Genomic DNA, 27,366 nt, shown 5'->3' with positions numbered 1-27,366 from the left:
GCACGTGGCACGTATAGAGTGAACCCTATCATCCTACCTGGTTGGTAGCCTCTATTTCAGATGTTATTAGTGACATTTATTTGGAGGGCGATTTCCATAGAGAACTGTGGGCAATGCATTGTCTGATACTTCACCCAGCAGGTGAAGAGATGGTGCCTAAAACCAACGGACAATGGAATTTTGTCAAAAGGTTGGACCAGTCCTCTCCCCTGTAATGTTAGGTCACTCCAGGCTGGACGGTTGGTGTGATCTAAGGAGTCTGGTTTGAGGGACTCAAATCCTCACCTGTGCTGACATTGAACACCAGTGAATAAGACGCACCTGTGTTTAGCTCTACAAGCCCCATGTTCCATGGGATGCTTCCTCTCCTAGACAAACTAAAGTAGCTGGCCACCCTCTCTTGGGGCCCTGGAGTCTTCCCGTTTGTGGTGGTTTGAATGTTAAATGTCCCTCATAGTCTTGGGCGTTTAAACACTTGGTCCCCAGTTGTGGCACTCTTTGGGGTTTAGGAGGTGTGGCCTTGATGGATGGAGTATGTTACTGTGGGTGACCTTTGCCGTTAAAAGACCTAGAGTTATTTCCGGTGTGTCCTCTCTGTTTCAAGCTTGTGGTTCAAGATGTAAGCTGTCCTGTTCCTCTATTCCTTTGTTCTCCTGTTGTTAACTCTAACTCTTATGGACCCATAAGCCGAAATAAACTCTAATATGAGCTGCCTTGGTCATGGTGCTGGCTAGTTTTATGTCAACTTGTCACAAGTTAGAATCATGGGAGAAGAGGGAGTTTCAACTGAGAAAATGCCTCAGTAAGAGTAGGCTATAGGCAAACCTGAGGGCATTTTCTTAATTAGTCATTGATGGGGAAAGGCCCATCCCATTGTGGGAGGTACCACCCCTGGGATGGTGGTCCTGGGTTCCACAAGAAAGCATGTCGAGCAAGTAACAGAGATCAAGCAACACCCCTCTGTGGGCTCTGCTGCATCAGCTTTTGCCTCCAGGTTTTTGCCCTGTTTGAGCTCCTGTCCTGGCTTCCTTTGATGATGAATTGTGATGTGGAAGTGTAAGCCAATTAAGCCTTTTCCTCCCAAGTAGCTTTGGTTATGGTGTTCAGTCACAGCAGTGGCAGCCCTGTAACTAAGACGGCCGTGGTGGCTTATCGCAGCAATAGAACAGCAGCTGAGACACGACCTTTGGTGAAGGAGTTACAGGAAAGGCTCTGGGGTTCCCTTGGCTTTGAAACCTGAGCCTCCTCTCCTCCTTGCTTAAGGATGGAGCCTCCTAAGCCCCTCTGCCCTTGGCTCCGAGTTGCTCTTCTTGTGAATATGTGTCATTAGGAGCCTTTTTCTGTCTGCTGAATTTCTGGTGTAGAGTGGGAGTGGGAGTGGAGGACTTCCTCCAAGTGGGTGTGGCTAGGAGACCGATCCCCAGATGTCCTTGGAAACAGCAGAAATGCAGTGCCTTGGTGACAGGAATGATTTCACTGCTTGTGGCCAAGAAAGCCCCATGGGCCATGCGCAGCCTCCGTAAAAAGACCTCCTGCTCTGGCCCAGGGCTCTGGGGGTAGGTACCCAAGGACCCGGTTACAAGTTCATTTCTCTGAGTGTGCGCACTAGGGTGCCCTTGGGACCTCCAGGGTCTGGGGGAGGGGGGGTGACTGGGACAGGGTCACACACCATGGAACAGGAACGCTTCTGCCTCTTGCCAGCCAGGAGAGATCCCAGATATTAACAGATGAAGTTGCAGATGGGAACCTGGGGCGTAACCGCTGTAATATTAAGGATATGTAGGAGCTGGGGCAGACTCAGTTGGTGACGTGTGTGTCTCACACACGTGAGCACCCAACTCCAGTCACTAGCATCACATAAAACAGCCGTGGTGACACACACTTGTAATAATCCCAGAGCAGCACCCACGACCCACGAGGTAGACACAGGAAGATCAGACAGTCATGGTCATTCTTGATGACACAGCAAGGTTGAGATCAGCCTGGGATCCGTGAAACCCCACCTCAAAAACAGAATTATTATACGGTAAATTTTATTGAAAGAATAATGGCGTTAGTTAAAACACCTGTCAGCTGACTGCCCACACTTACTCCAGGAAATTAGGGACTTCATGGAGGCTTCCTCCGGGAGCCACTGCTCATATGTCACGCCCAGCAGGCAAGTGACAGGAGTCCCTCCCCCCCCCCCGCCCCCCCCCCCCCCCCCCCCCCCCCACCGTGCTTGCCTAAGCCTGGTTCACCAAGATCAGGATCTGCACAGCCTGTCAGGAGGTGTGTGACCCACAGTCACAGGGAATGGATCCATCCGCCTTCTATCTGTGATGCGTTTCAAAGTGCTGGGGACTTTGCAAGTCTGCTCCCCAACTGCTTGCATGCTAACCTCATCATTACCCGCGGTCCACAGTCCCCGGGACGGAGGCCCTGTTGCCAGAGCGCCCTGCATTTCCCTGGATCCCTTTGCATATTCAGAGAAGTCTGGGGGGGGGGGAGTCAATGCCTGGCCACCCCCAGTATTAAATCCTGCAGAGGGCTGTGGAGGAGATGTCCCCGTACACAAGCTAAGTTTATGGCTCTGTTCCTTCCTTGGGTGTGGCGTCCTCGGAACAGGCCTGCCCCGGGAACCCCAGCTCCAGCCTCTGTCCCTCTCTCTTCCAGGCGGGCCTGGCCTCCCCCGAGAACTCGGAGCAGCTCATCATTGCCCTGGAGCCCGAGGCCGCCTCCATCTACTGCCGGAAGCTGCGGCTGCACCAGATGATGGAGCTTGGCAGCAAGGCGGTGGTCAATGGGTACAGCTCCAGTGACACAGTAGGAGCGGGGTTCACACAGGGTACCTCTGTTCTCTCTCTCCCTCCCTCTGCGCGCCCCTCCCAAGCCCAGGCTGCCAGGGGCAGGACACCCCCCGGGGAAGGTGGAGCAGGTCCCTCTTTGCTTGGTGTTCCTACCTGGCCCCTAGAGGATTCCCCATAAGCTAAGCATTGCTTACCTCAGCTTGTCACTCCCCTTGGGGGCATCTCTCTCCACGAACCCAAGGGCGACCTGAGAGTCTTTCTTAGCCTTGCATTTTTCTAGGATCTGAGACTGTCTTGTCTTTCACCGAGTCAGTCTAACTCAACGTGCCTGATGTTAATTCCTCCGTTGAGACTGTTGGCTACTTGCAACACTGGGTTGCTCCGGTGCGTGGAGCTCCCTAGATGCCATAGCTGGGAAAGTGGCTGATTTGTCCTGACCCTAGAGATGTACTCTCAGCTGTGGGAAGGAGCCCTTGCTCAGTCTGACCCAACCTGGGCATTTTAAGGAGCTACCCCCTTAAGTAGTAACCTGTATAAATGGACTGTCCTGGTCCCCAGAGCTGTGTGCTCCACGGATCTAGCTCTGGGGGTCTCTCCAGGGCTCCAGGTTTTAGAGAGACGAGGTCATGGCTAAAGCACCATGGAAAGCTTGGCTACTAACCCGGCTCACTGTATGTGTCAGGAGATGCTGTACACCCAGCTCTGAGTTCTGCTGAGTTCCCAGGTGGGCAGAAACGCACCCTCTACCCATGTCCACACCCAAGTGGCCCTGGAAGGGCCCAGGCCCAGGAAGAGGTTAGAAAGGTCATTAGTGAGGATTGCCTGACCTAAACTTAGATCTTAATTTAAAAAAATAATGGAAAGGAAACATTGAAAGGAACACAACTGCTCCTAGGTATGGTGAAGGAGATGAGGGTTCACTGGAGGTAAAAGGGAGAGAGTAGCTAGAGGCAGGGGCGGAGACACCTGGGGGAGTCCAGAGTGGACTTGACCAGACTGAGCTGTGCCGTATGGGGAGAGGAGGAGGGGGAAGAGAGAAAGAGAAGGGAACCAAGTGCAGCAACCAGGAGGCCCAAAGGTACAAAAAAAAAAAAAAAATTTGTAGCCACCAAAATGATTAAATTATATAGGGAAGGGCAACCCAACCCCTTGAGCTGGAGAAGTTTAGGGTACGGGGAGGGGTATGCCCAAGGGCTGGGTTAGTCCTTATCCTCATTGATGGCCATCCTGGCCTTGCCAAGGGATGCCAAGACCACCCTTTTCCTCCAAGGAACCCGGTTGCTTTATCTTTTCAAATGCACAAAGGCACTTTCTCCATTGTCTCGTTGGAAAGAAGACAAAGCCTGTGTCTTACAGGCTAATTCTCAGTTCAAAAACAGAGTTCAAAAATCATAGCAGGGCCTATTGATTTTGGCACAGCTTTTACATATGGTTTAAGACTGACTCTCGGTTTTCAGAAGGCGCCTGCTGAGATCCTTCCTCAGGGTTTGTCTTTGGGTTTCCTTTCCTCAAATCTGTAATGTCTCCCCATTGCCGTTCTGTCATATCTGTCCCGTGGCTTTGTGTGCACTCACGGCAGGGGTGGGGAGGGGGCTTGGTGTCTGGAGCCTTCACTGATGACCAGCAGGCCTTGGCAGGGCTCTAGGTGTCAGCCTTGCATTGTAATTGTGTTGGACTGGCTCTCCCGGGGGTGGGGTGCTGTAGGGACCCCAGGGGACATCGGACATGCTCGTGGGTTCCTGTGAGCACAGTTCAGTAGATAGAGGGTACAGCAGAAGGAAGGGACTGGCAGGCATTCAGCCTCCACCATTCAGGGTTTGCAGGGAACATTATTTTACTCCTGATGGGTTTTAATGGGATTCATAAAAGATACATTTGTCCAATCTTGGACTTAATCTACCTGAAAAACTGGGATGATTCTTCGAGGACGGAAAAGATGCTTTGTTGCCTTCTCTCGGATATTTTTTATGAATTCCATTTTGTGGCCATCTAAATTGTTTAGCAAACCGGATCCATGCTACAAGGCTTGAGACATTTGTTTCTTGTTTGCTCACATGCAAGTCATGTGCTCTGCCACTGAGCCATACCTCTGGTCTAACGTAGCTCACCTGGAGCCCATGTGGGAAAAGGAGAGAAGCCCAAGTTTGGGGGGCCCTCCTAGGGTGCCCCTTTGACCACTCTAACCCAGGCTCTGAAGAACTTGCAGCCAGCTGGGCTTTTGCTGATCTACCCCGGAGCGACTGGGTTTGCAGACACTACTCCTGGGTGTGGTCAAATAATGAGCACGGAAGGAGCAGGGGACCTTAGGGATGTAAAGGAGAGAATGGTAGGAAATGAGGGAGGGAGGGAGGCAAGGAAGGGAGGTGAGGCAGGAGAGCCTTCCTCTGTCACCCACCCCAGAGCTGCTCTCGACAATCATTTGTCACGGTTGTCATTCTGTGGCCACCACGTCTCATAGTAGGTGTTCTGCCGTTCTTATCACCTACTGTGTGCAGGCGGTCACTCCAGGTGTGCAGTAGACGAGCAGGATGTATTAGGGAGGCCCCTGAGAAACCTAGACCAGCTAGTGATATCCCCATTTTATAGATGAGAAAACTGAGGGTCCAAAGGGCTAAGTGATTGGCGCCCAAGCTCACTTTGCTGTGGCGGGCTGCTTCCCACATATCTTTTCTCAGTACCTTTCATGGCCCATTGTTCTGCTTTTCCAAGCTTGGGGATTGTTAGATCTCCAAAGCCCTGGGGGCCTCTGGTCTGAGGATTCATATTGCCAGACAAGAAATCTGGGGATTTCCCAGTCCCATGACTTCACCCTTCTCAGCTAAGCCCAGGATGGTTATTCATGCCCTATCTGTCCCAAAGGCAGGCATTCCAGCCTCTCAGCTCACGAGCAGAGGTGTCCCCTGGGTATCCTGGTGATAAGAGCTGGGATTCCCTAGGTTCAGATGCTACCTTGTGGCTGAAGCGCCCCCATGTGGCAGAAGTGTGCATTGTCTTCAAAAGCTGCAGGACAGAGATTCCTATGAGCAAAATATTCCCGGCATTCCAAAGCTCCTTGATGTGAATGAAATGGCTTAAGCCCACTTAGTACACTGTGGGCTTCTGAGAAACTGGCCCATTTCATTAACCCACTCCCCAGAAGACGGTCGCCACGGCCAAGAATCTCCTCGGGGCAATGGCCAAAGATGAGTGCTTCGTCCCTCAGAGGAACTGGCTTTCTGGTTTTTGATGTTGTGTATATTAATCCTGTTGGTCCAGTGTCAGTAAATGCTCCGTCCTCAAGCCCACCATGCCGGTGTCTCCAGCAGCTGCAGACAAGCATCTCTTTTTCATGCTTTCTCATGCTTGACCCCTTTCTTCCTCTTGGCCGCCAGCTAAGGAACACGTTCGGCGTAACCGGCAGAGTCGGACCTTCCTGGTGGAGAACGTCATAGGAGAGATCTGGTCTGAGCTGGAGGAAGGTATTGCGTCGGGATGTCTTTTGCCCCTACTTATTATCATCTATTTTCACTGCCTGCAAAAATGCATTCATATTTATCACATTTGCACTTTGGGGAGATGCTCAGTGGCAGGGGCTTTAAAGGCCACTCACTCAGGGGCCACCCTTCTGGGAGCTGGAGTTCCACATATCAGAAACCATGCAGACACTCTTCCGGAGGAAGATAAGGCTCCCCAGTTCTGGAGGGAGTCTTGTGTTGGTGTAGTGAGGAGCAGTGGGCCGCGTTTCCGCCGCCCTGCTCCCAGCCTCCTGGCTAGCTTATACCCCAAAATAATTACACGGAAACTGTATTCTTTTAACACTGCCTGGCCCATTAGTTTCAGCCTCTTATTGGCTAATTCTCACATCTTGCTTTAACCCATATTTAGTAATCTGTGTAGCACCACGAGGTGGTGGCTTACCAGGAGAGATCTTAACCTGCGTCTGTCTCAGAGAGGAGAAGCATGGCGACTGCCTGAAGCGTCTGCCTGACTCTGCTTTCTTTCTCCCACAATTCTGTTCTGTCTACTCCACCCACCTATGTTCTAACCTATCAGGCTAAGCAGTTTTCTTTATTAATTAACCAATGAAATCATGAGATAGATAGAAGACACACCTACATCATGTTGGAGTGCATGTCACGGGATGCGGCGGGGACACAGCCCTGTGTGACCTGAATGCCTCGGTCTTCTAGAGTCTCTCGCCTGCTTCTTCTTCATCCATGCTTAGCCCGCCCTCCCGGACGGGCATGATTGCATTCTCTTAGTTACCGAGTAACTTGCTATGCTGCTAATTAAAAAAACCACTGTGCTCTTGGGCAGTGCTGATGTGAGTAACTGAGTCCAAGTTCTCGTCCACCAGCGTGTTGGAGCGGGAACAGATGCGCGGTGTGTCTCACAGGTTGCTGTCTTTCATGCCAGGTGACAAGTACGTGGTTGTCGACAGCGGTGGAGGCACTGTAGACCTGACGGTCCATCAGATACGCCTACCGGAGGGGCACCTTAAGGAGCTGTACAAAGCGACAGGTGAGAACCAGCTGGCTGGTTAGCTTTCCCAGACTCCAGCCTTTTCTTTTTTTTTTTTTAATATTTATTTTATTTATTTTTAATATTTTATTTATTATGTATACAATATTCTGCAGGCCAGAAGAGGGCACCAGACCCCATTACAGATGGTTGTGAGCCACCATGTGGTTGCTGGGAATTGAACTCAGGACCTTTGGAAGAGCAGGCAATGCTTTTAACCTCTGAGCCATCTCTCCAGCCCCCGACTCCAGCCTTTTCTTGTTCACTCATTTCAGACTGTGGGTGGTGGAGGACCCTTCCATCTGTTTACAGTTGGAAAGCGAGGTCTACTCAGTGTTCTTTCAAAGACAAACCACCTCTTGAGTTTGGGCAGCAAACTGCCAAACTGGCTGTTACTGAAGTTTTACCAGGCTCGCCTGGAGCTTGTTATCACCTCTGATTGAAATCCAAGGCCAGAGTTCTACACCTAGATCAAGATCACCAAAATATGAAACATACCTTTCCATTTGGGAGGGGATGTCTGCTGAGGCGATGTCATCGACAGATGAGGTGATGTCATCGACAGATGAGGTGATGTCATTGACAGATGAGGTGATGTCATCCACAGATGAGGTGATGTCATCAACAGACTGCACGGGCCTAACTAAGTCCTTCTGGTTTTCCAGACCTCACCCGTGGGCTTTCTCAGATGGAAGACTGTGATTTTTGAAGTTCGTTATCTGTATTGATTTAATAATGAAATAGATTGAAGCAGACTGTTAGATTGCTGCAGGGGGAAATCCACATAATGAGAACCTAAGGGTGTTGAGGTGAGGGCGGGGATGGTTAGCTGCTGTCTGTGTGCCAAGTGGGCCCCAGTGTTCTGGGCCCCAGAGGACACAGGGAAAGCCTGGATCTCAGCATTTGGTTTTCTAACACCGTGGGCTCCCATTTTCTTCTCTTCTCAGGCGGACCCTATGGATCTCTGGGAGTAGATTATGAATTTGAAAAGCTGCTTTGTAAAATATTTGGAGAGGACTTTATCGAACAGTTCAAGATCAAGCGCCCGGCGGCCTGGGTTGACCTAATGATCGCCTTTGAGTCTCGCAAAAGAGCCGCTGCGCCAGACCGAACGAATCCCCTGAACATCACACTGCCCTTCTCCTTCATCGACTATTACAAGAAGTTCCGCGGGCACAGCGTGGAGCACGCCTTGAGGAAGAGCAAGTAAGCTGGCTCACCTTGGGCTACAGAGAGTCTGGGGGTGGGCAGCGTTGACAGGACAAGAGAGATCGGGTGTGGACCGTGGGTTCTGACACTATGCATGGTGTGCTCTTGAGCAAGTGACTCAATTTATCCATGCCTCAATCTAAATTTTACTATGGAAAATGGGGACAATAATTCTTGTTATCTCAAAGGGTTGCTGTGGGAGTAACATGAATTCCTATCTGTTAGGCACCTAGGGTAATACCCAGGTCACAGAAGGTATGGTCTACGTGTCCGCTGGTGTGTTCCCTGAGAAAAGAATAGCTTTATGAAAATGGGACATTTTGTTTGGGTGAAGTCTTAGTCACTGTTCTATTGCTGTGATAAGACATCACGATCAAGGCAACCCTTATAAAGGGAAACATTTAATTGGGGGCTGGCTTACAGTTTCAGAGGTTTAGTCCATTATTATCATGGCAGGGAGCATGGCAGCGTGCAGGTAGACATTGTGGTAGAGAATTAGCTGTTAGCTATATCCTGATCCACTGACAGAGAGAGAGAGAGAGAGAGAGAGAGAGAGAGAGAGAGAGAGAGAGAGAGAGAGAGAGAGAGAGAGAGACTAGGCCTGGCATGAGCTTTTGAAATCTCAAAGCCAACCCCACAGTGACACACTTCCTCCCACAATGCCACACCTCCTAACACTTTTCAAATAGTGCCATTTGCCACGACTAAGCAGTCAAATCTCTGAGCCTATGGGGGCCGCTGTGATTCACACCCCACAGGCAGCTGCTATAGCAGTGTCTAGCATAGGACTTGGTGTGTTCCAGGTGAGTGAACCCCAGGGGGATTCTGGTTTTCCTGCTTCTTCAAGGCCTTGACCTGCAATTACAGCTCAATTTGTTGCAAAATGAACCCATGTAGAAAATTTGGATTAAAGCTGATAATTTTTAAGTAGGAAAAAAACCCTAAGTTTCTGATATCTTTTAAAAAATTGCCTTTGAGCCAGACGTGGTAACACATGCCTGTAATCCCAGCAATGTGGAGGCCGAGGCAGGTGTGTCCTGAGTTCAAGACCAGCCTGGGCAACATAACAAGATCATATTAAAAATTACTGATATCACAGGGCAACACCACCCACAGTGGACTGGGCCCTCCCATACCAATCACTAATTAAGAAAATTCAGGCTAATCTGATGGGACATTTTCTCTAGCCTCTGTCGAGTTGACGCTAAAACCAGCCAGCACTTCCCTCATCCCTCTCTCTTCCCCTCTCTTTGATCATCCCTTCTTTCCTACCATTCCTCTTCCAGTCTCATGTATGTATGTGTGCGTATGTGTGTATGTGCACATGTGTGTGCACGTATGTGTGTGTCTGCATGTATGTGTGTATGTGTGCACGTGTGTGCGTATGTGTGTGTGCGCATGTGTGTGTCTGCATGTATGTGTCTGCATGTATGTGTGTGTCTGCATGTATGTGTCTGCATGTATGTGTGTGTCTGCATGTATGTGTGTATGTGTGTGCACGTATGTGTGTATGTGCACATGTGTGTGCGTATGTGTGTCTGCATGTATGTATGTGTGCGTATGTGTGTATGTGTGCGCGTATGTGTGTGTCTGCATGTGTGTGTGCGTATGTGTGTGTATGTGCGCATGTGTGTGTATGTGCGCATGTGTGTGTGTGTGCATGTGTGTCTGCATGTATGTGTGTGTGCATGTGCGCATGTGTATGTGCTCATGTGTGTGCGCCTATGTGCGTGTGTCTGCATGTATGTGTGTGTATATGCGCATGTGTGTGTGCGTATGTGCATGTGTCTGCATGTATGTGTGTGTATGTGTGTGTGTATGTGTGCATGTGTGTGTGCGTATGTGTGTGTGTGTGTGTGTGTGTGTAGCCCAATTTCATCAGGACTGTATACGGGAGCATTGGTGAAAGGTTACTTACAGGAACGCCGGCATCTTACTGTCATATCACTGGAAGCAAAACATCGCCCCCCATCCCCACAGCAATATTGCTACCCATAATTCTCAGGGAGGGGCAGGGTTCCGCGAATCCTCCTCTCCCATGTCAGGGCGCTGAAAGCCGACCCTGGACAGTTCTTCTGCAGATGCTGCGAGTTCCCAATACACCACATCTGGAACACGTGCAGTCTTCTTGTCTCTCCCTGGGGTGTAAGCGCCCACTGAGGACCGCTGCCTGTGCCCGCTTTCATTGGGGTGGACCCACACTTACCATGTCACTGTCTTGCCCTTTCTGTTTGGCATATCTGGAGCACACGTAAAAAGATTTTACCTTGGCGGTTTGGTCACTTCAAAAAAAAAAAAAAAAAAAAAGGTAAATGGCGATTCCTCCTTCCAGTCGTTTTTTAAAGAAGAGGTGTGGTAGGACACACCTGTAATCTGAGCACTAGAGGAGGCAGAGGCAGAAGACTCTCTGTTTGGTGCCAGTCTATAGCTGCACGGTGAGATCCTGTCTCAAAACCAAAGCAGATCCTAGCATCCTTCAAAATGAAAGACAGAGGGCCTCTATTTACCCCTCATCTCTTGTGCTAGACACTGACCCTCATTATACTGGGGGGACGTTTGGTGCTGGGATAGAGCAGGGAGAAACAGACGAGTGTTAGCTCTCAGGTCTCCGAGGGTCCAGGTCCAGGCAGTTGAGTGGATTCCCAAGAATGCTTTTGACTTTAACACACCTTGTCATCATGATGGGACAGATATTCTGTCAGGCCGCACATCCATGCAGAACAGTCTGTGCACTGTGCACTCACTCATTGCCCGTTCTTCTTGCTACTATTCCCAGTGTGGACTTTGTGAAGTGGTCCTCCCAGGGGATGCTGAGGATGAGTCCAGACGCCATGAACGCCCTCTTCAAGCCGACCATCGACAGCATCATCGAGCACCTCCGTAAGTACCGCTGAGTCTTGGCCACTTGTGGGACAGAGCTGGGAACAGGGACAGGACTGAGGCAGCCCGGTTGGTAGGTGACCTGGATCTGGGAACTACAGGGATGGAGGCTTCTGGAGTGGGCAGGGGTAGCACAGTTTCTAATTGGTCTTAATAATAAACACCCAGAGTCAGATACAGGGGTTAGTGCTGAAGATCAGAGAAGCAGAGCAGTCAGCCACTGTTCTTATCTCTATCAATGCTCTGACTGAAGGGGGTGATCCTGTCTCTATGAATCCTCAGACTGAATGCTGTCTCTACAAAAACTCAGGCTGCCTCTCCACGAAACCTCAGACTGTATGCTCAGATTGAATCCTCAGACTGCACTGAGCTCCCGTCTCCTCCCACCTTATTTTCCTCTCTGCCCAGCCGTATCAACTCCTGTCTCCACCTCCCTAGAGCTAGGATTTAAGGCCTGTGATCCCAAGTGATAGGATCACCTTTCTTGTGTGAGCTCTGTTTCTCTTTCAGACAGATTCAGTCTCATGTAGCCCAGGGTGGTCTTGAACTTCCAGAGATCCCTCTGCCTCTGTTTCCCAAGTGCTGCAATTAAAGGTGTGTGCCACCACCTGGCCTCTATGGCTAACTAGTGTGGCTAGCTCTGCACTCTGATCTTCAGGCAAGCTTTTAGATCACAAACAAACTATCCCTACAGGCAGGGGTTGGGCACATCATGAGGGAGGCTGCTGGACGCCTCTCATTCTGGAGAGCTGAGCAGCTGAGGGTCTGCCCTTACCTGGGCTTCACGTTGGCCTTGAAGGTCTGAAGCCACACTAGTCTAGAGTGACAAGCCCCGGAACTGTATCTTGTCTGGAGTATTGGGGAAACTTAGGAATCCTAGCTTCACAGGGAAAGAAGGAACTGTTTTGTGAACCAAGGAAGGGTTCCAGCAAGACAGGAGTCTGTGCTGTCATCTTGTGTGTTATCCTCGTCCAGAGACACACAGTAACCTGATGGGGATATCTTTTTTCCAGGATCCAACATCATACCATTTATACATCCCTCACCTACCTTTGGGACTGTCAGACACAACTGTTTCTCACAGCTTGGATCACATATTTAAAGGGATACTATTGTCATGATGAGTGAGTTCTGATTAAAGTCACCACCACCTCTGATAAGTTAGGCTTCTACTTGGCACAGCCCTGGCCTCTGTTCCCAGGCATACAGTGTAGAAACCTTTCTTCATAAGACTAGCTCAATACAAACTCAGTTCAATGAGTTCCGGCAAAGCCGATGCCAGCTGATGCTCACTGTTAGCTGTCCCCCCACCCCTGCCCCTTCCCGGTAGACTCAGACAACTGCGTTTCCCCCTTGCTGTCTTGCTTCGGGTCATCCCATCTCCCCTTCTCCTTCCCTTTCAGGGGACCTGTTCCAGAAGCCCGAGGTGTCCACGGTCAAGTTCCTCTTCCTGGTGGGTGGCTTTGCTGAGGCCCCCCTTCTGCAGCAGGCAGTGCAGGCTGCCTTTGGTGACAAGTGCAGGATCATCATCCCCCAGGATGTGGGCCTCACCATCCTCAAGGGCGCTGTTCTCTTTGGCCTGGACCCAGCTGTCATCAAGGTGCGCCGGTCTCCCCTCACGTACGGCGTGGGCGTGCTGAACCGCTACGTGGAGGGGAAACATCCTCCCGAGAAGTTACTGGTGAAGGACGGCACCCGCTGGTGCACGGATGTCTTTGACAAGTTCATCTCCGCCGACCAGTCGGTGGCCCTGGGGGAGCTGGTCAAGCGCAGCTACACTCCCGCCAAGCCCTCCCAGCTGGTTATCGTCATCAATGTCTACAGTTCCGAGCACGATGACGTCAGCTTCATCACTGACCCTGGGGTGAGAAAGTGTGGTACGCTCCGCCTGGATCTCACGGGGACCAGTGGTGCAGCGGTGCCTGCCCGCAGGGAAATCCAGACCCTTATGCAGTTTGGGGACACTGAGATCAAGGCCACAGCCATTGATATAGCCACCTCAAAGAGTGTCAAAGTGGGGATCGACTTCCTAAATTACTAATGTAACCACCCCTTCCCACCACGAGCCCCCGGGACTCCTCTGCATCCGCTGACCTTGACTGTTCTGCCCCTGACCTTGACCCTTGCCATCGCCCACCTGAATTCCAGTAGGAAAGATGAGAAGAACCAGGGAGAGAATTAACTAAGGACCTTTTTTTTTTTTTTTTGAGAGTATATTGGAATCAGAAAAACTCAGAAATTTAGTATCAAGGTCTGGAAATAGGAAGTTCAGAGATCCTGAAGCAGCCAGCTCTCACAGGTTCCTGAGTGGTAAGACAGCCCTGCTTGCCATGCAGAGGACCCTGTGAGGGAGGACATAGGACTCCCTCTGCCAGCTCTCTGGGTGTGAAGCGGGACCTTTGAGCCAGGAGGGGTCCTCTTCAGAGGATGGGAAGTACCAGTTTCCTGCACTCAATCTCGTCTTCTTGGTGACTCAGCCGCAATTTACAGTATTTCTTTTACACTGGTGGGAGAAGACTGCCCACACCGGGCACTATTTTAGGTTCTCGAATAGTTTAAATTCCAAGGAGGCTCAATGAAGGACGGTTTTGGCTAACTCAACCAGGATGGGGGGAGGGGCAGGGTGGAGGCAAGGGTGCTGATACCTCCATTTTCCAGAGCAGGTAAAGCTTCCTTTGGTGGAAATGCACACTGAGGAGTTGTGACTGACCCCACATTACAACGGTCCCCTCTTATCTGTAGAGGACCCATCCGAGGTTCCCCAAAGCCGTGGATAGTACCAAACCTTATCTATATACTATGTTTTTTTTCTATATTTACATACCTATGATCAAGTTCAATTTAATAAAGTAGTCAGAGATTAGCAACAATAACTAATGATGAAATAGGACAATTATGAAAACACACTTTGATAAAATTTGTACGAATGTGGTCTATCGCAGCATATCTTACTATACTATACTGTTACACATTTTTGGACCACAGTTGACTGGGGTTCATTGAAAACCCAGTAAATGAAAATTCAGATCAGATGGCAATTCTCAGAACAACAAACCTTGAGTTCAGAGGTCCTGCATAATTATAGGTGAGTTTAGTAGGACTTTTGTTTGAGAAAATGAAGTTTTTATTTGCTCTGTTTATATGTATCACCAAGCCCAGAACTCCAAAGCAACCCCACCACCTTGCAAACCATGCACACCTTCAGTGAAACTATTCTTCATCCCCAATAAGGAAATACAAAAGAGGGTTCTGTTCCGTGAAATGTCCCGATCGAATCTTCAGCTTTTCAAATTCACCTAAAAACGGCATGTAAACCTAGACCTGGCAAATGAGAGTAGCCTCTTACAAAGCAGGTCTGTGGCCCGCCTGCCTCAGAATCGCCTGGGTGCTTGTCAGGAGCAGGTCTGAATCTAACCCCTAAAGCCAGAGCTGACTCTGGAGAGACAGGACCTGCGTGTTTCGTGTTCGCATGCGAGAAGTTCAAACCTGAGATTTTTGTCAGAGCTGAAGTGACCACAGACCACACAGTGGCCTCAGACCTTCCCGTCAGAGCCCCCTAGGGAAGAGTGTGTGTACCCACACACCTGGCCCTCCTACGAGAGGGGTGGGGTCACCCTTTTAGTCCTCACTGGAAGGGTCGGAGAAGGAAAAGAGTGTCACAAAAGGAACCCTGAGAATGAAGCTGCCCAAGGAGCCAGCTAGGTTCTGTGCTCTCGCCTTCCCTCTGTGCAAAGCCAAAGCCAGTCTCGCCAACGTTCCGGAGCCAACCGAGGATGAGGAACCGCTTGATCTGTTCAAAGCTGCCTTTCTTACCTGCTGGAATTCGTTCTGATTTCAGGTCACTGGAGGCGTGCATTATGGAATGAATGAATGAGTGAATGAGTACAGAATGAGGGAAGGGAACTTCAAATGCAAGTGGGATTTGTGAACCCATCATCATAGCCAATGCGCAGATTTTAAGTAGCATTTTGAACTCCAACCTCTTGTTGTCTTTTTCACACCACTTGCTGCAGAATTCCCTGCTGGAATGTGAAAATGCTATCAAACCATAGAACATGAGAATGGGAATCCCAAACCGAATGGTGGGGTCTCAAATCCAGGTAGCAGGATGCTTGCTAGGACTCCCCCGCTAACTCTGCCTTGAAAGCTCATGGGCCTCTCTTTTGGTGTTTCTGGCCACAGTCCTCAAACAGACTTTCAATTTTGTTATAATAGATATAATTTTATGTAAATAGAGCACTAGAATCTTGTACAGAATCTTTATTTCTACCGTGCGCTTGTTTGAGACGGAGGATACTCCGAATTTTGGTTAATAACACTGCTGCCTGTAAGCTCCACAGCTTCCTCTCCCAATCACCCTCACTGATCACTGTTCGTGTTGATGTCATGCCATGGACATGTATGCAAGACTGAGCAATAGTCAGAGGTGCCTTGGGTCAGAGTACTCTGATCACACAGACCACCCAGACCGACAGCTTCAGCAGACCTTCCACACCTGCACGCCCTGCCCGAAGCGGAACAGCTCCTGCCCAGAATTTGAGAGCAGAGCACACCGGCCTGTGAGCCTCCCCAGACACTGAGTGTTGACACTGTGTGTCTTGCAGGGCTCTTGACCTCTCCTCTCTGGCAAGGCAAAGTGTGGTACCCTTCATGATCAGAGGAACCAGACGGTACATGAGCTGAAGTTTCTGTTGGGTTTAGTAAGTAAGCAGGAGCAGGACAGTTCAGCCCTTCTTTTCCTGGCTAACATAAAGCATCCTCAGCTTATGCTAGGTCTATCTCCTTGCTCCTATTTTGCTTAAATGAGCTGACAAGAGATCTGCAGTCTTAGCAAACTGATGATGGAGAAGGAGCGGTCACTTCACCGACTTCCTTCTGGCCCAGAGATGCAGCCCCAGTCACCAAACTCCAACTGAAGCTCTCCAGTCTATCCCTACCCCAGCCGACATAATCGTATCAGAGCACAGCATACATACACTTGGGACACATTCCCCAATTTAGAAAGGTCTAGGGCGTCTGTGGTCTTTGTGTATATTATCTGGCTACTGAACTCCTTTCTGTACACAGCAGGCATCCCTAAATGCAGACTGATAGATGGGGTGGCATACAATAGGAAAGAGGGGGTGACATACAATAGGAAAGAGGGGGTGCTTTTTAAGAGGTCCTGGGGCGCGATGGCTGAGTCCAGGTTACAGAGCCTGCCTGCCCCCTACCCTTAGAATGTTATTTAGACCAAGTTTAGCTTCTAATTAGCGTCCAGGTCTGGTTAACCGCCAGGGTAGCAAAGAATTGCATGCACCAATATTAAACAGGAGTCAAAACGCATTATTATTAATCGATGACCGAATTTCACATTGTAGTGATGTAATCGTTGTGATTAGGCTGCGAAGTACGCACACGCTGGGGAATGGCGTAAGTGGGTGGCTCGTCCAAATGTTGTTGGCCATGATATCTTACCACCTCTCATCCGTTTGAACTGTGGAACAGTACCCTAAGATCTCAGCCGCAGGGAGTCCTGTTCACTACAAGGTAGAGCCAAACGACACAGAACCACAGCCGTCTGCAACTAGACAGGACGGTGTCTGCAAACTCTCTGTCTTCACAGATTCTAATAAAGAGAAACTGAATTTCACGTGGCCTAGAGTCGTTTTTCCTCATTCGGGGCGTATAGACGGAATTACTGGGGGATCATTACCAACTTCCTCCTGACTCTAAGTCCTCTTTCAGGGGTATAAACTTTACTAACAGTCCCTTCCCTTGCTGGGAACCAACATTCCATCGATGCCCAGGGCACTGTCTCCTCCACAGGAGGAGTGGTTTACCTAGAGAGGAGGCAGACGGGCAGAGACAACTGCTGATTAGCCTTAGTGAAGAGTGTGAGAGGCCTGGGTGGTGCCTGCCCCGGGGCATCCCGGCAGGCATAGGCTAGCTGCCTAAATTCTTGGCTTCCTCCTAGGCTTTACCCCTGGGGCGAATGCTAAATTGGCTCTAGAAGTGTCTGGAGGGCTTGAGGTGTGGTCCCAGGGGTCCAAGGGCTTGAAAAGGTAGGTGAGCTGCAGCCCGGCAGAAGCCATCCATGCCCCTTTAGGCTCACTCAGCGGCGTCAGCTAAATGACCTGATGGCTCAGGCCATCTTCCCCGCACCCCCCCCCAAAAAAAACACTGCTAGAAAGGAGTAAGACAACTCCCCAAGCATACCTTCATTTTGGTAAAGCACTTGTGTCCCGGAACCTTGTGGGGAGAAAACAGAAACAAACCCCAGCCCTCCTAACGGAGAACGACGTCTGCAGGGGTGTACTAGGCTGGGTGCCTGTGTTTTGAAGCCAACATGGACACAGATGGCCTTCATTTTCCAGAATGCCTTCCGCCCCCTGCTGGCCCTCACACGGCAGGGATGGAGGGAGACCACTGGCGACCTCTGGCTGGGTGCGGGGTGCGGGTGGCTTTCGGCACGCATCCTCTGTGAGTCCACATCACAGAACAGGAACTGCAAACTCCCTCCCTTTGGCCGTCGGTTCCGCTTCCCCTGGTGCGAATGAAGCACCCAAGCTACAGGCAATTGGGCAAACATCTGGGACCAGGGCAGGCAGGACCAGCCGCTGAGGGATTAGCGGTCAAATATGCAGAGTTTTCAAACTTTCTGGTTCTGGTTCTGGTGTCGTCCCCCGCCCACGTATCGGGCGGGACCAACCCCAAATATCCCGGATGGATCTAGAACCTGCCCGCCCACCTAGAGTGAGCGCACAAAGGCCCGATAGAGCTTGCGGGCAGGCAGTGTTGCCTAGTTCCTTGGGGGTGCTCGGCCTGCTCAGGTAAGAGCAGGCTTGATAGCATATCCTGCCCCTAGGACTTGAGCAGTCTTTGCTCATACTCCCCTTGACTCAAGGGAGTTGAAACAATCTCCTGGCCACAAAAGTGTCGCTTTACAGAGAGGCCATGGCTTGGCAGGATAGGGGACAGATGAACCATAGACTCCATATACAAACCTTGGCCCATTGTGGGAGATATTAGTGATCCCTGGTGAGGGGGAGGGCTTTGCTACACAGGTGGTATCTATATAGTTGGTACTAGAATGGGCACCCATCACCTCGTTCATCCCTTCCTTGGACTCCATGCCAGTTTTTTGTTTGTTTGTTTGTTTGTTTGTTTTGTGGCTTTTAGATCCAAGACCAGAATTGGTCTAAACTTTGGTTGTGGGGGTCTCATTTGCATTGAATAAAGTTGAGAAGGGACCTAGTTGCAAGACACCAGTAGCATCCTGACACCCTAGTTATGACAGCCAAAGTGTCTCCAGATGTCAGTCTAAGAGAAAAGGGATTTAGCAACACAGGTCGCTACCAAACCTGAATTAAGAGTGGACTGTGGAGAAATGGGTTTCTTACCATCCCCTCACGCAAGTCTCATGAGTCTGGCATGGTAGCTCCTGAGTCTTGCTCTTCTTTATATTCACAATCTGTCCGTTTCATGGCCGTATATGCATATGGTTTTATTAGATGGGTGAGTGGGTGGGCAGATGGATGGAAGGGTGGTAGGCGGGGTATCTCTGGATTCATAGGTGGAGATCTGCAATGAACACGAAAGGTAATGAGCCCCTGGTATCAGGTCTCAGGGTTATAACTAACTTAACTCTGTCAAACTAGCTTTGGGTGTTCTGGTGGCTCTACCTCTCAGTCTCAGCGCCCAACGACGTCATTTTTTTTACTCTCAAGAACTCTTGTCCAAGTGCCCTAAGCCCTCGAGGTAGGGACTCAAGACCATTTCATGCCTTTTTCCCTTCACTGGCAGAGTAAAATGGAGTCTCCTGAGACCTTCATGAGAAAATTGCCCATCACACCAGGATACAGTGGTAAGTGACATTTGTAATAGTGGTTCTGGTCTCTGGCCTATTTTGGTCCTTGTCTGTGTCTGTGTTACGATACAGCACAAGATTGGACCTTGATGGATGTGTCTAAACTGCAGCAGGTGAGGGACGACATGCCATGCAGACAGAGCTTATGTAGGGAGTTTTACTGGGAGATGGGAAGGGAAAGGGGAGAGAGAAAGGGAACACAGAGTAGCCTCGTGGGGAGAGGAGAGAGAGAGAGAGAGAGAGAGAGAGAGAGAGAGAGAGAGAGAGAGAGAGAGAGAGAGAGAGAGAGAGAGAGGAAGAAGGAGGAGGAAGATGAAGATGAAGAGGAGAAGGAGGAGGAGGGCCAGGAGGAGAACTAGGAGGAAGAGGTGGAGGAGGAGGAAGAGGAAGACATAGGTGGAGTTCCACCTTTTAAAGGTGCAGGATACTGCCTGCCTTGCACCTAGAGGTGACCCCCTGTGCCAGGTCCTCAAGGGGAGGGGCCAGGAGTGCTTGGATGCTAACAACTGGGCCAGTGTAAGCACCACAGCTTCTAAGACACAGTGAGAGGACCCAGTGCTGCAGGAAGGTGGCAGCTAGTCCTGGATAACTGAGAAGAAACACTTAGGCCAAACCCTCTAGGAGTTCCTACCGGAAGCATGTGATATCTGCCGGGTGCCTTGTGGATCAGGAGAGACATTTTGATAGACAAAGGTGGATAAGTTAGGGCTCTGTCCTTCCCAAGTTGTGCTTTTCCAAGTCTCCCACAAAGGTGGCTCTTACTTTTTCATTCCTTCCCATGTCTTCTAAAGGGAGACTGGCCACCTGCCCTGTTGAGGTCATAGCCTTGAAAGTCCTATGTCTAAGAAACACTTTCATCTTTGACAAACAACGACAGTTGGTCCCCGTTTCTTTCTTTTCCTTTTATTTATTTTACATCACCAGCTGCATTTTTCCCTCCTTCTTCCCCTTTCCCCTCCCTCCAACCCACTCCTCTTCTGTCTCTGGTCAGAAAGGGGCTGGCCTCCCATGGGTGTCAGCAAAGCCTGGCATATCAGGTCGCCATAAGACTAAGCACCTCCCTTGTATTAAGGTTGGGCAAGGAGACCCAGTATGAGAAATAGGTTCCCAAGAGCCAGCTAAAGTGTTAGGGACAGTACCTGCTTCAATTGTTAGGAGTCCCACAAGTAGACCAAGCTACACAACTGTCACATAGATGTAGAGGCCCTATGTCAGTCCCATATAAGCGATGGCCTTTATTTCTAAAGACTCTTCCTTCTTAGGTTACTGAGAACCGTGAACGTCCCTATAATTGACATGCTCAGTGGGCTCTCAGTTTTTTTTTTATACATAGGGGCTATGCATGAAAACATCCCAAGGCTTCTCAGGTTCACCCTGGCCCTACTAGCTAGATAAGAGAATGTGCTTTGGATTCCTACAGTTCAGATTTACTTCGCACCTCCCTTTTCCCACTGTCTACAAGACTGCAAATAAGGGATCAATTCTATTCAATGGCAGCTGGCCCATCACTGATTTTTCAAATGCATGTATGTAAAGTCTAAGTGCCTCCAGCTCCCCCACCCCCATTAAGGACACTTTGGCTTTAGTGACAGCTTAAATGTGGAATGATCTTGTGTTTAGCTCATTAATTCTGTTTTCTAAGGCCACAGTTCCCCAGAAGACCATGCTCATAGGTATCAGGGATTAGGGACTTGGATATGTCTGTTTGGGGTTACCATGCTCCATATCATATTGGGTGCTCTCTATGATCATTGTGATAATTAATGAAGCCAGTATATGCATGCTTCACTCACTGAGATGTCTGTGTAACTAGGTATGTGTCATGTTTATGCATACACATACATAAATGTCTAGATCAAAGTAGGCCTTGGTGGTCAAGATGCACTACAAAAAGGGCCTTCAGTTTCTGTGGCTCTCTCCATGACATCACAGGACAGACATGACAATGTTGATTGCCAGGGTTGGGGAAATAGTCCAGAGTTCCTTGTTGCTCTGACTGAGCACCTGATGAAGGACACCATAAAGGAGAAGATACTTATTTTGGCTACAGTTTGATCTACAACCCATCATGGTCAAGAAGGCCCGGTAGCGGAGGCTCATCCATGGGACTCCTTACGTTTTGATGGACCAGGATTTACCAGCCTTTTTCTCTCAGGCCACCAACTGGCTCCCACATCATGACATGGAGACTTCATAACCATCATGACACATCATGACATGGTTAGGAATGCTCAGCCTTATCTTAGCTCTTATTTTAATCTGTTTCTCTTTATCTACATTTTACCTCAGTTTTTTTTAACCTTTCTGTATATCTTACCTTCTCTGTCTCTATGATTGGCTGGCAGCTGCTTGGCTTCTGGCCCCAGGAGTATCCTCTTTCTCCTTGTTCTCCTCTCCTCTTCCTCTTTTTTTTTTTTTTTTTTTTGGTTTTTTCGAGACAGGGTTTCTCTGCAGCTTTTTTTTAGAGCCTGTCCTGGAACTGGCTCTTGTAGTCCAGGCTGGCCTCGAACTCACAGAGATCCGCCTGCCTCTGCCTCCCGAGTGCTGGGATTAAAGGCGTGCGCCACCACCGCCTGGCTTCTCCTCTTCCTCTTGATCCTAGATTTCTCCACTTATTTATTCTCTCTGTCTGCCAGCCCCGTCTATCCCACTCTGGCCTAGCTATTGGCTGTTCAGCTTTTTATTAGACCAGTCAGGTGCCTCAGGCAGGCAAGGTGAAACAGCAACACACCTTTACATAATTAAACAAATGTAACACACCTTTACATAGTTTACATACTCCACAACACAAGAAGCAGGGAGAGGACAGGAAGTGGTGCTGGACTATAAACCTTAAAGCCCTCCTCCAGCCCACTTTCTCCAGCCAGACCCCACCTCCTAATGTTTCCATAATCTCATGGGACCAAGTTTCAAACTCATGAGCCTGTGGGGACACTTTTACATTCAAACCATAACAGATGAGGGGTCTGTGACCTTAGTCCTGTCCAGGTCATTCTGTTAGATTCTTCTAGAAGGCCTTTTCTTGTGGGTGCAGGCTTTGGAGCTGCTACATTCAGCTCCAAAGCCAGGTTTTCTTTCTTAAGCAACAAAGGCAAAAAAAAAAAAAAACAAAACAAAAAACCTAAAAAAAAAAACCACCAAAAACCAAAACCAAACAAAAACAATGAGCTACGTACGGCACTGAGAGATACTTATTTACTTTCCACGTAAAGCTAAACCCTTAACCAGTTTTTGCTCATTTGTTCTTTTAAAAACGGTTTTATTGTGACAACATTATAGTACTTAGGATTCCACATCCTGTTTGAATAAATAGTCGTGTTTTTACCGTTTCTAATTGTAATGATTACATGTTATTTTGTGGGAAATGGTGAAAAATTGTCCTGGGGTGGGTCTTGCAGATAATGAATTTACCTTTTTGTGTTACATGTCTCTGCTTTTAATGGGCCTGCAATTTCTCTATGGTCTGGCAAGAAAGATCCCAGATTGCATTTGGGAAGTGTCAAGGAAAATAAGCTTTCTCTCAAAAAAGAAAAAAAGATGGATAATTTCCATTACTCCTCAGACTATCATTTAGGCCCATTAAACGCGTTCCCCATTTGCTGTTCAGCCTGACACGGGGGCTTTGCCAGCAAAGTGTGTGACTGTCATCTCCTTTGTTAGAGTGGACCTTTCCTCCCCAGCTCCAAGGTCATTTTTCTGCAGCCTTGGGAGGGCTCAGCCACGGTGCAAACAACAACACCGTTTGTATTAATGGCCTTTGGAAACATACAGTGTTGGTGGCAGTGGAGGAGAGCCAAGTGGAGGGCGGCTGCGGTGGTGGGTACAGAGGCAGGCTCACAGGCCATAGCCAGCTCCCTCACTCGGGCTGTGATTCCCTCTCAGGCTTCATACCATGGCTCAGTTGCCAAGGAAGCCCCGACGAGGACCAAATGAATCACTGTGTGAAAGCCTTCCAGGAGAGAACGCAGAGATACAAGGAGCAGCAGCAGGAACTGAACCAGTGTGTGGCTCGCACCCCGGCCCTGAAGCCCATCTGCTCCGAGGACACAGTGCTGTGGACACTGCATGAGTATGCCAAGAAGTATCACCCCTTGACTCTGGGTACGGCCTCCCCCACATCAGCTTCTCTCAGCCCTGGTCCAGTGAGATCCCAGCAGGCCGTTGTACAGCCAGGAAGAGCACCTAACCAAGCATAGCGGATGTGGCTGAGAAGGGATCCATCCCGGGCAGTTGGGGAAGGCTGGCATCCCCCTCAGAACCCTAGACAAGTCCCAGTGGACTTTGAGCATCAGCTTGTGAATCGGTGGGTGCCCCTTTGGGAGTTATCTCTGAGCTGGACTTCATTGTTCTCTGAGCAGACACAATAGCCCTGTGAGGATGGGACTGCCATTCCCGGTTAGAGGCTCTTAGAGATGCTCCCATTAGGAGGGCTCCCGGGGATCACGGCAAGGGTGCTGACATCTGTCCTAGATTTGAATCCAGCTTTAGGTGCTAATTCTGCAGGAAGCGACTTCACACTGAACGACGGATGATGCAGCACTAATTTAATGTGACTTTGACCTGGATTATGTGTATATCTAAAGGGCTATAGGAAAAGTCATTCAGGGTCCGGGAATGGGTCAGTTTGTAGCGTACTCACTGCGCATGCGTGAAGACCTGTTTGGTTCCTCCCCAAAGCCCATGTAAATAAACCAGGTATGGTGGTACAAGGCTGTACTCTCGTGGTAGATTTCAGGGGCTTGTTGGCCGATTAGAATGGCTGTGGTTTTTAGAATCACTAAGATATCCAGCCTCACAAAAACAAGGCAACAGTAACAAAAGAAGATATTTGGTGTAGATCTCTGGCCTCTACAAGTGCGTGGGTGCATTCACATACAAGTACACGGACGCACTGTGGTGCGCTCACATGTGTGCGCACACACACACGCACACACACACACACACACACACACACGCACTAGGCTGATAGCCTTTCTTGTTAATACTAAATTGTTTAGGGTCTTATCCAAAACAGATGATCATTTATATGCTTGCTGAGCTTTAAAATATTACAAATGTGACAAAGACTCCCTGCCCAAGTTTTAGGATTTAGCTCATCTCTATGGTTACTTGCTGTGTGTCCTAAAGCAAACTGCTTTACCCCCCCTGGCTCCTGTGCAGAGAAAGATGGACCAAGTGTCCCCTAGGGTGCCATCCAGCTTTGAATTCTGGGACTTGGGGGCCTCATTTGACACCTGCCAGTCAGTGTCAGCGCCAGCCAGTGGACTCGAGAGCTGTGCGTCCTGGACCAACACTTCCTGACTGTGTCTCAGGACTTGCCCGGGAAGTATCACGTGGAGCTAACGGTGGCATCTGCTTCCGTGGCTGCTGAAAGCATGAAATAAGATGTCTACTAGACAGAAGCCCTTTCCAGGATGGCTGGCACACAGCTGGAGATCTCTGTGTGGCCTGGGGGTTTCTTGGGTTAACTGTTAATATGCCAGGGAGCTTGGGAGTGCTTCCCACTGGGCTGTTCTGAAATCCTCAGGACCCCTGCTGTCTCCTTGCAGAATGCAAGAATATGAAAAAACCTCTGGACGAGCCCCCCATCCCTGGCTGGGCAGGCTTCTTGCCCAGAGCCAGGGTCACTGAATTTGGCTGTGCCACAAGGTATACCATCATGGCCAGAAAGTGCTACGAGGACTTTCTGGATCTGGCGGAGCAGGCTAAGAGGGCACGACGGAAACCTTATGATCAGTAAGTGTAGCTGGCATTACCTGTGAGCTGCAGGGTGGAAGGAGCAGAGGGGGTGGGAGCAGGGGCAGTGGGGCCTGCCCACCCCAGCACTGCTACTGCCCTGGTGTGTAGACTGTGCACATTTGTCATGGCAGGGCCTTCCTGCAGGTGAACATGCTCTGCACAGCTGTGCCGTGGGTATTCTATGCTAGGAGCAGAAGAACAGACAGAACTGTCTGTCTCAGCATTGGCTTAAGACTCAAGCTGCTAAAGGAAGCCAGGCATGATGGTGCACACCTTTAATCCCAGCAGAGGGCAGGCACATGTCTGTGAGATCAGGGCCTGATGTACATACTGAGTTCCAGGACAGCCAGGGCTACAGAGAGAGACCCAGTCTCAAACCAATCAATCAATCAATCAATCAATCAAAAAATCAAACAACCACAAAATATGAGGATGATTGGTTGGTTATAGCCTCTAGTGCCCCAGGGTTGATTTGGTGGATCCGCCCTGCTAGGCAGCTGCCCCCCTTTCCCCTACCTGCTCTACATGCATCTCTCCGGGAGTTATTTGCTTTGTTGGAGAGGACAGCCTTCTCTCACTAGAGGAGGACGGTTCTGCTGTGCTCCCGTCTAGAACCTCCAACCAGGCTCTCAAGGTGCTAAAAGAGAGGGAGCTGGCAGGGACCCTGGAGCACTCTCGTGTCTCAGTTTACCATCTGTGAAACGGGGATGGTAATTCTGAATGTTGGGTGGATTGTAAGGAATAGAACAAACACACTGTCGCTTGCTCGGGACCTGTATGCTATACCTCTTACTAGAAGGAGTAACTTCATGCTTTCTGCTTACTTTAAAATATATAGTGTGAGCTCTGCACAGCCTCCTGATGGGTCTCCAAAAGTCTCACAGCGCCACGGTCTCCCACCTGAATACCCAGAATCCTCTGTGCCAGGTAAGCTAGGGAGGCACTGTTTCCTTCTGCCCTCCCTGCTCCTCGGGGTCACCTGTGTGCCACTCATATGGAGGCTTTCTCTTTTAGGTCGGACATCCCCAGGTGAGGACTCCCAATCTCCTGGAACCTGTGGCTGTGCTCAGTGGTCCAGTCTGTCATGCAGCAGGAATGTGTATGGGGAACCACCATCCTCAGCAAGGAAATTTGCGGAGGGATAGAATCCCGCCTCCTCCCAAAGAGATGTGAGCCTTCAGGGAGTCCAGAAGCCTGCTGCATTTGCATCAAAACCAGCCCCTCACATTCTTTGAGCAATGAGGAGATTCAATAATAATTCTTTAACCACCGTCTGTGCTCTGAGTGACTGGCAATGTCACCATGACCATCTTTGAATAGAGAAGTTACCTCTCAACCCGATAAGTTTCTTCTGTTTGGGGGAGGGGGAGGGCTAATGGTAATTTTCAATATGTTGACCTAGTAAAGGGCCCATCTAGGGCTGTCTTCTCCTAACACCAAGGTAACCTTGTGTAGTTGGGTCAGGCTCTTCTCTGAAAGCCTAACCAATCCTTCTAATCAGTCTGTCAGTCAACATGGGTCCTGGGGTAGCCTGTCCCCCAACCTTGGTACAGAAATCCTACTCTAACCCCAGTTTTCTATAATCCAAGTCCCCAGGGTGTCACTTGAGGCTTCTCTCCTGCCCACCAGTTCCTGAATAACCATTCAGAGGCTTAATATTAATTATAATTGTTTGGCCAATGGCTTAGGCTTATTTCTGGCTAGCTCTTATTTTAGATGAACCCATTTCTACAAGTTTATATTTTACCATGAGGCTCCTGGCTTCTTACCTCACATCTTGCTTCTCCAGCAGCTGCTGGCGTCTCCCTGATTCTGCCTTCTTTCTTCATGTATCTTTGCTTGGATTTCCTGCCTGGCTCTAGTCTGCCCTGCCACAGGTCAAAGCATCTTCTTTACTAACTAATGGCTATAAAACATATTCACATCATACAAAGAGACATCCCACATCACCAGAGAGATTCCAGCTGGCAAACATCAGCTATGTGAGATTACCAGGGATGTTTAAACACAGCACCCAGCTGGTTGGCTTCACCACACAGGAAGTCCAAATCTGTAGGTTTCAGTTGCTGGGACCAAATACCTAAAAAAGCAACTCAAAGGTGGAAGGGTTTATTGTGGCCACAGTTCAGGGGTTCAGCATTCATCGTGGTGGGGAAGGCATGGCAGGCAGGAATATGAGGTGGTCAGACACATTGCATTGTCAGTCAGAAATAGACAGGACACAGGTAGGCTACATCAAACCTCAAGGCCCTCCCTAAGGTGACGCACTTCCTCCAGTGAGGCTACGCCCCCTAAATACTCTGCAGCCTTCCAAAATAGTGCCACCCTGGGGGAGGGGAGGGACAGCGTTCAAACACAGGGACCTGTGGAGGATGCCTTGCATTCAAACCGTGTGACAGA

General features: G+C 49.6%; 2 protein-coding genes across 2 annotated transcripts in view; both read left to right on the top strand.

Annotated features, from left to right (window-relative positions):
* Positions 1 to 13,560, top strand: part of Hspa12a (heat shock protein family A (Hsp70) member 12A) — a 28,308-nt gene extending 14,748 nt beyond the window's left edge. The window contains exons 7-12 of the mRNA XM_038334088.2: positions 2,656 to 2,827; positions 6,161 to 6,247; positions 7,185 to 7,289; positions 8,237 to 8,495; positions 11,275 to 11,378; positions 12,782 to 13,560. Of these exons, the coding sequence (XP_038190016.2) occupies positions 2,656 to 2,827; positions 6,161 to 6,247; positions 7,185 to 7,289; positions 8,237 to 8,495; positions 11,275 to 11,378; positions 12,782 to 13,419 (1,365 nt within the window). The 3' untranslated portion in view covers positions 13,420 to 13,560. The remainder of the gene's footprint in view (positions 1 to 2,655; positions 2,828 to 6,160; positions 6,248 to 7,184; positions 7,290 to 8,236; positions 8,496 to 11,274; positions 11,379 to 12,781) is intronic.
* Positions 13,561 to 19,169: 5,609 nt separating this feature from the next.
* On the top strand, positions 19,170 to 26,111 carry C1H10orf82 (chromosome 1 C10orf82 homolog). The gene is made up of 5 exons (XM_038318564.1): positions 19,170 to 19,224; positions 23,110 to 23,328; positions 24,777 to 24,962; positions 25,795 to 25,893; positions 25,981 to 26,111. Exons 1-5 carry the CDS (start codon positions 19,170 to 19,172, stop codon positions 26,109 to 26,111), a joined length of 690 nt encoding a protein of 229 aa, XP_038174492.1.
* The last annotated feature ends 1,255 nt before the right edge of the window (positions 26,112 to 27,366 follow it).

Source organism: Arvicola amphibius, chromosome 1, assembly GCF_903992535.2.
Source record: "Arvicola amphibius chromosome 1, mArvAmp1.2, whole genome shotgun sequence".
NCBI classification, from domain to species: Eukaryota; Metazoa; Chordata; class Mammalia; order Rodentia; family Cricetidae; genus Arvicola; species Arvicola amphibius.
This window is presented reverse-complemented; position numbering and strand designations above follow the sequence as displayed.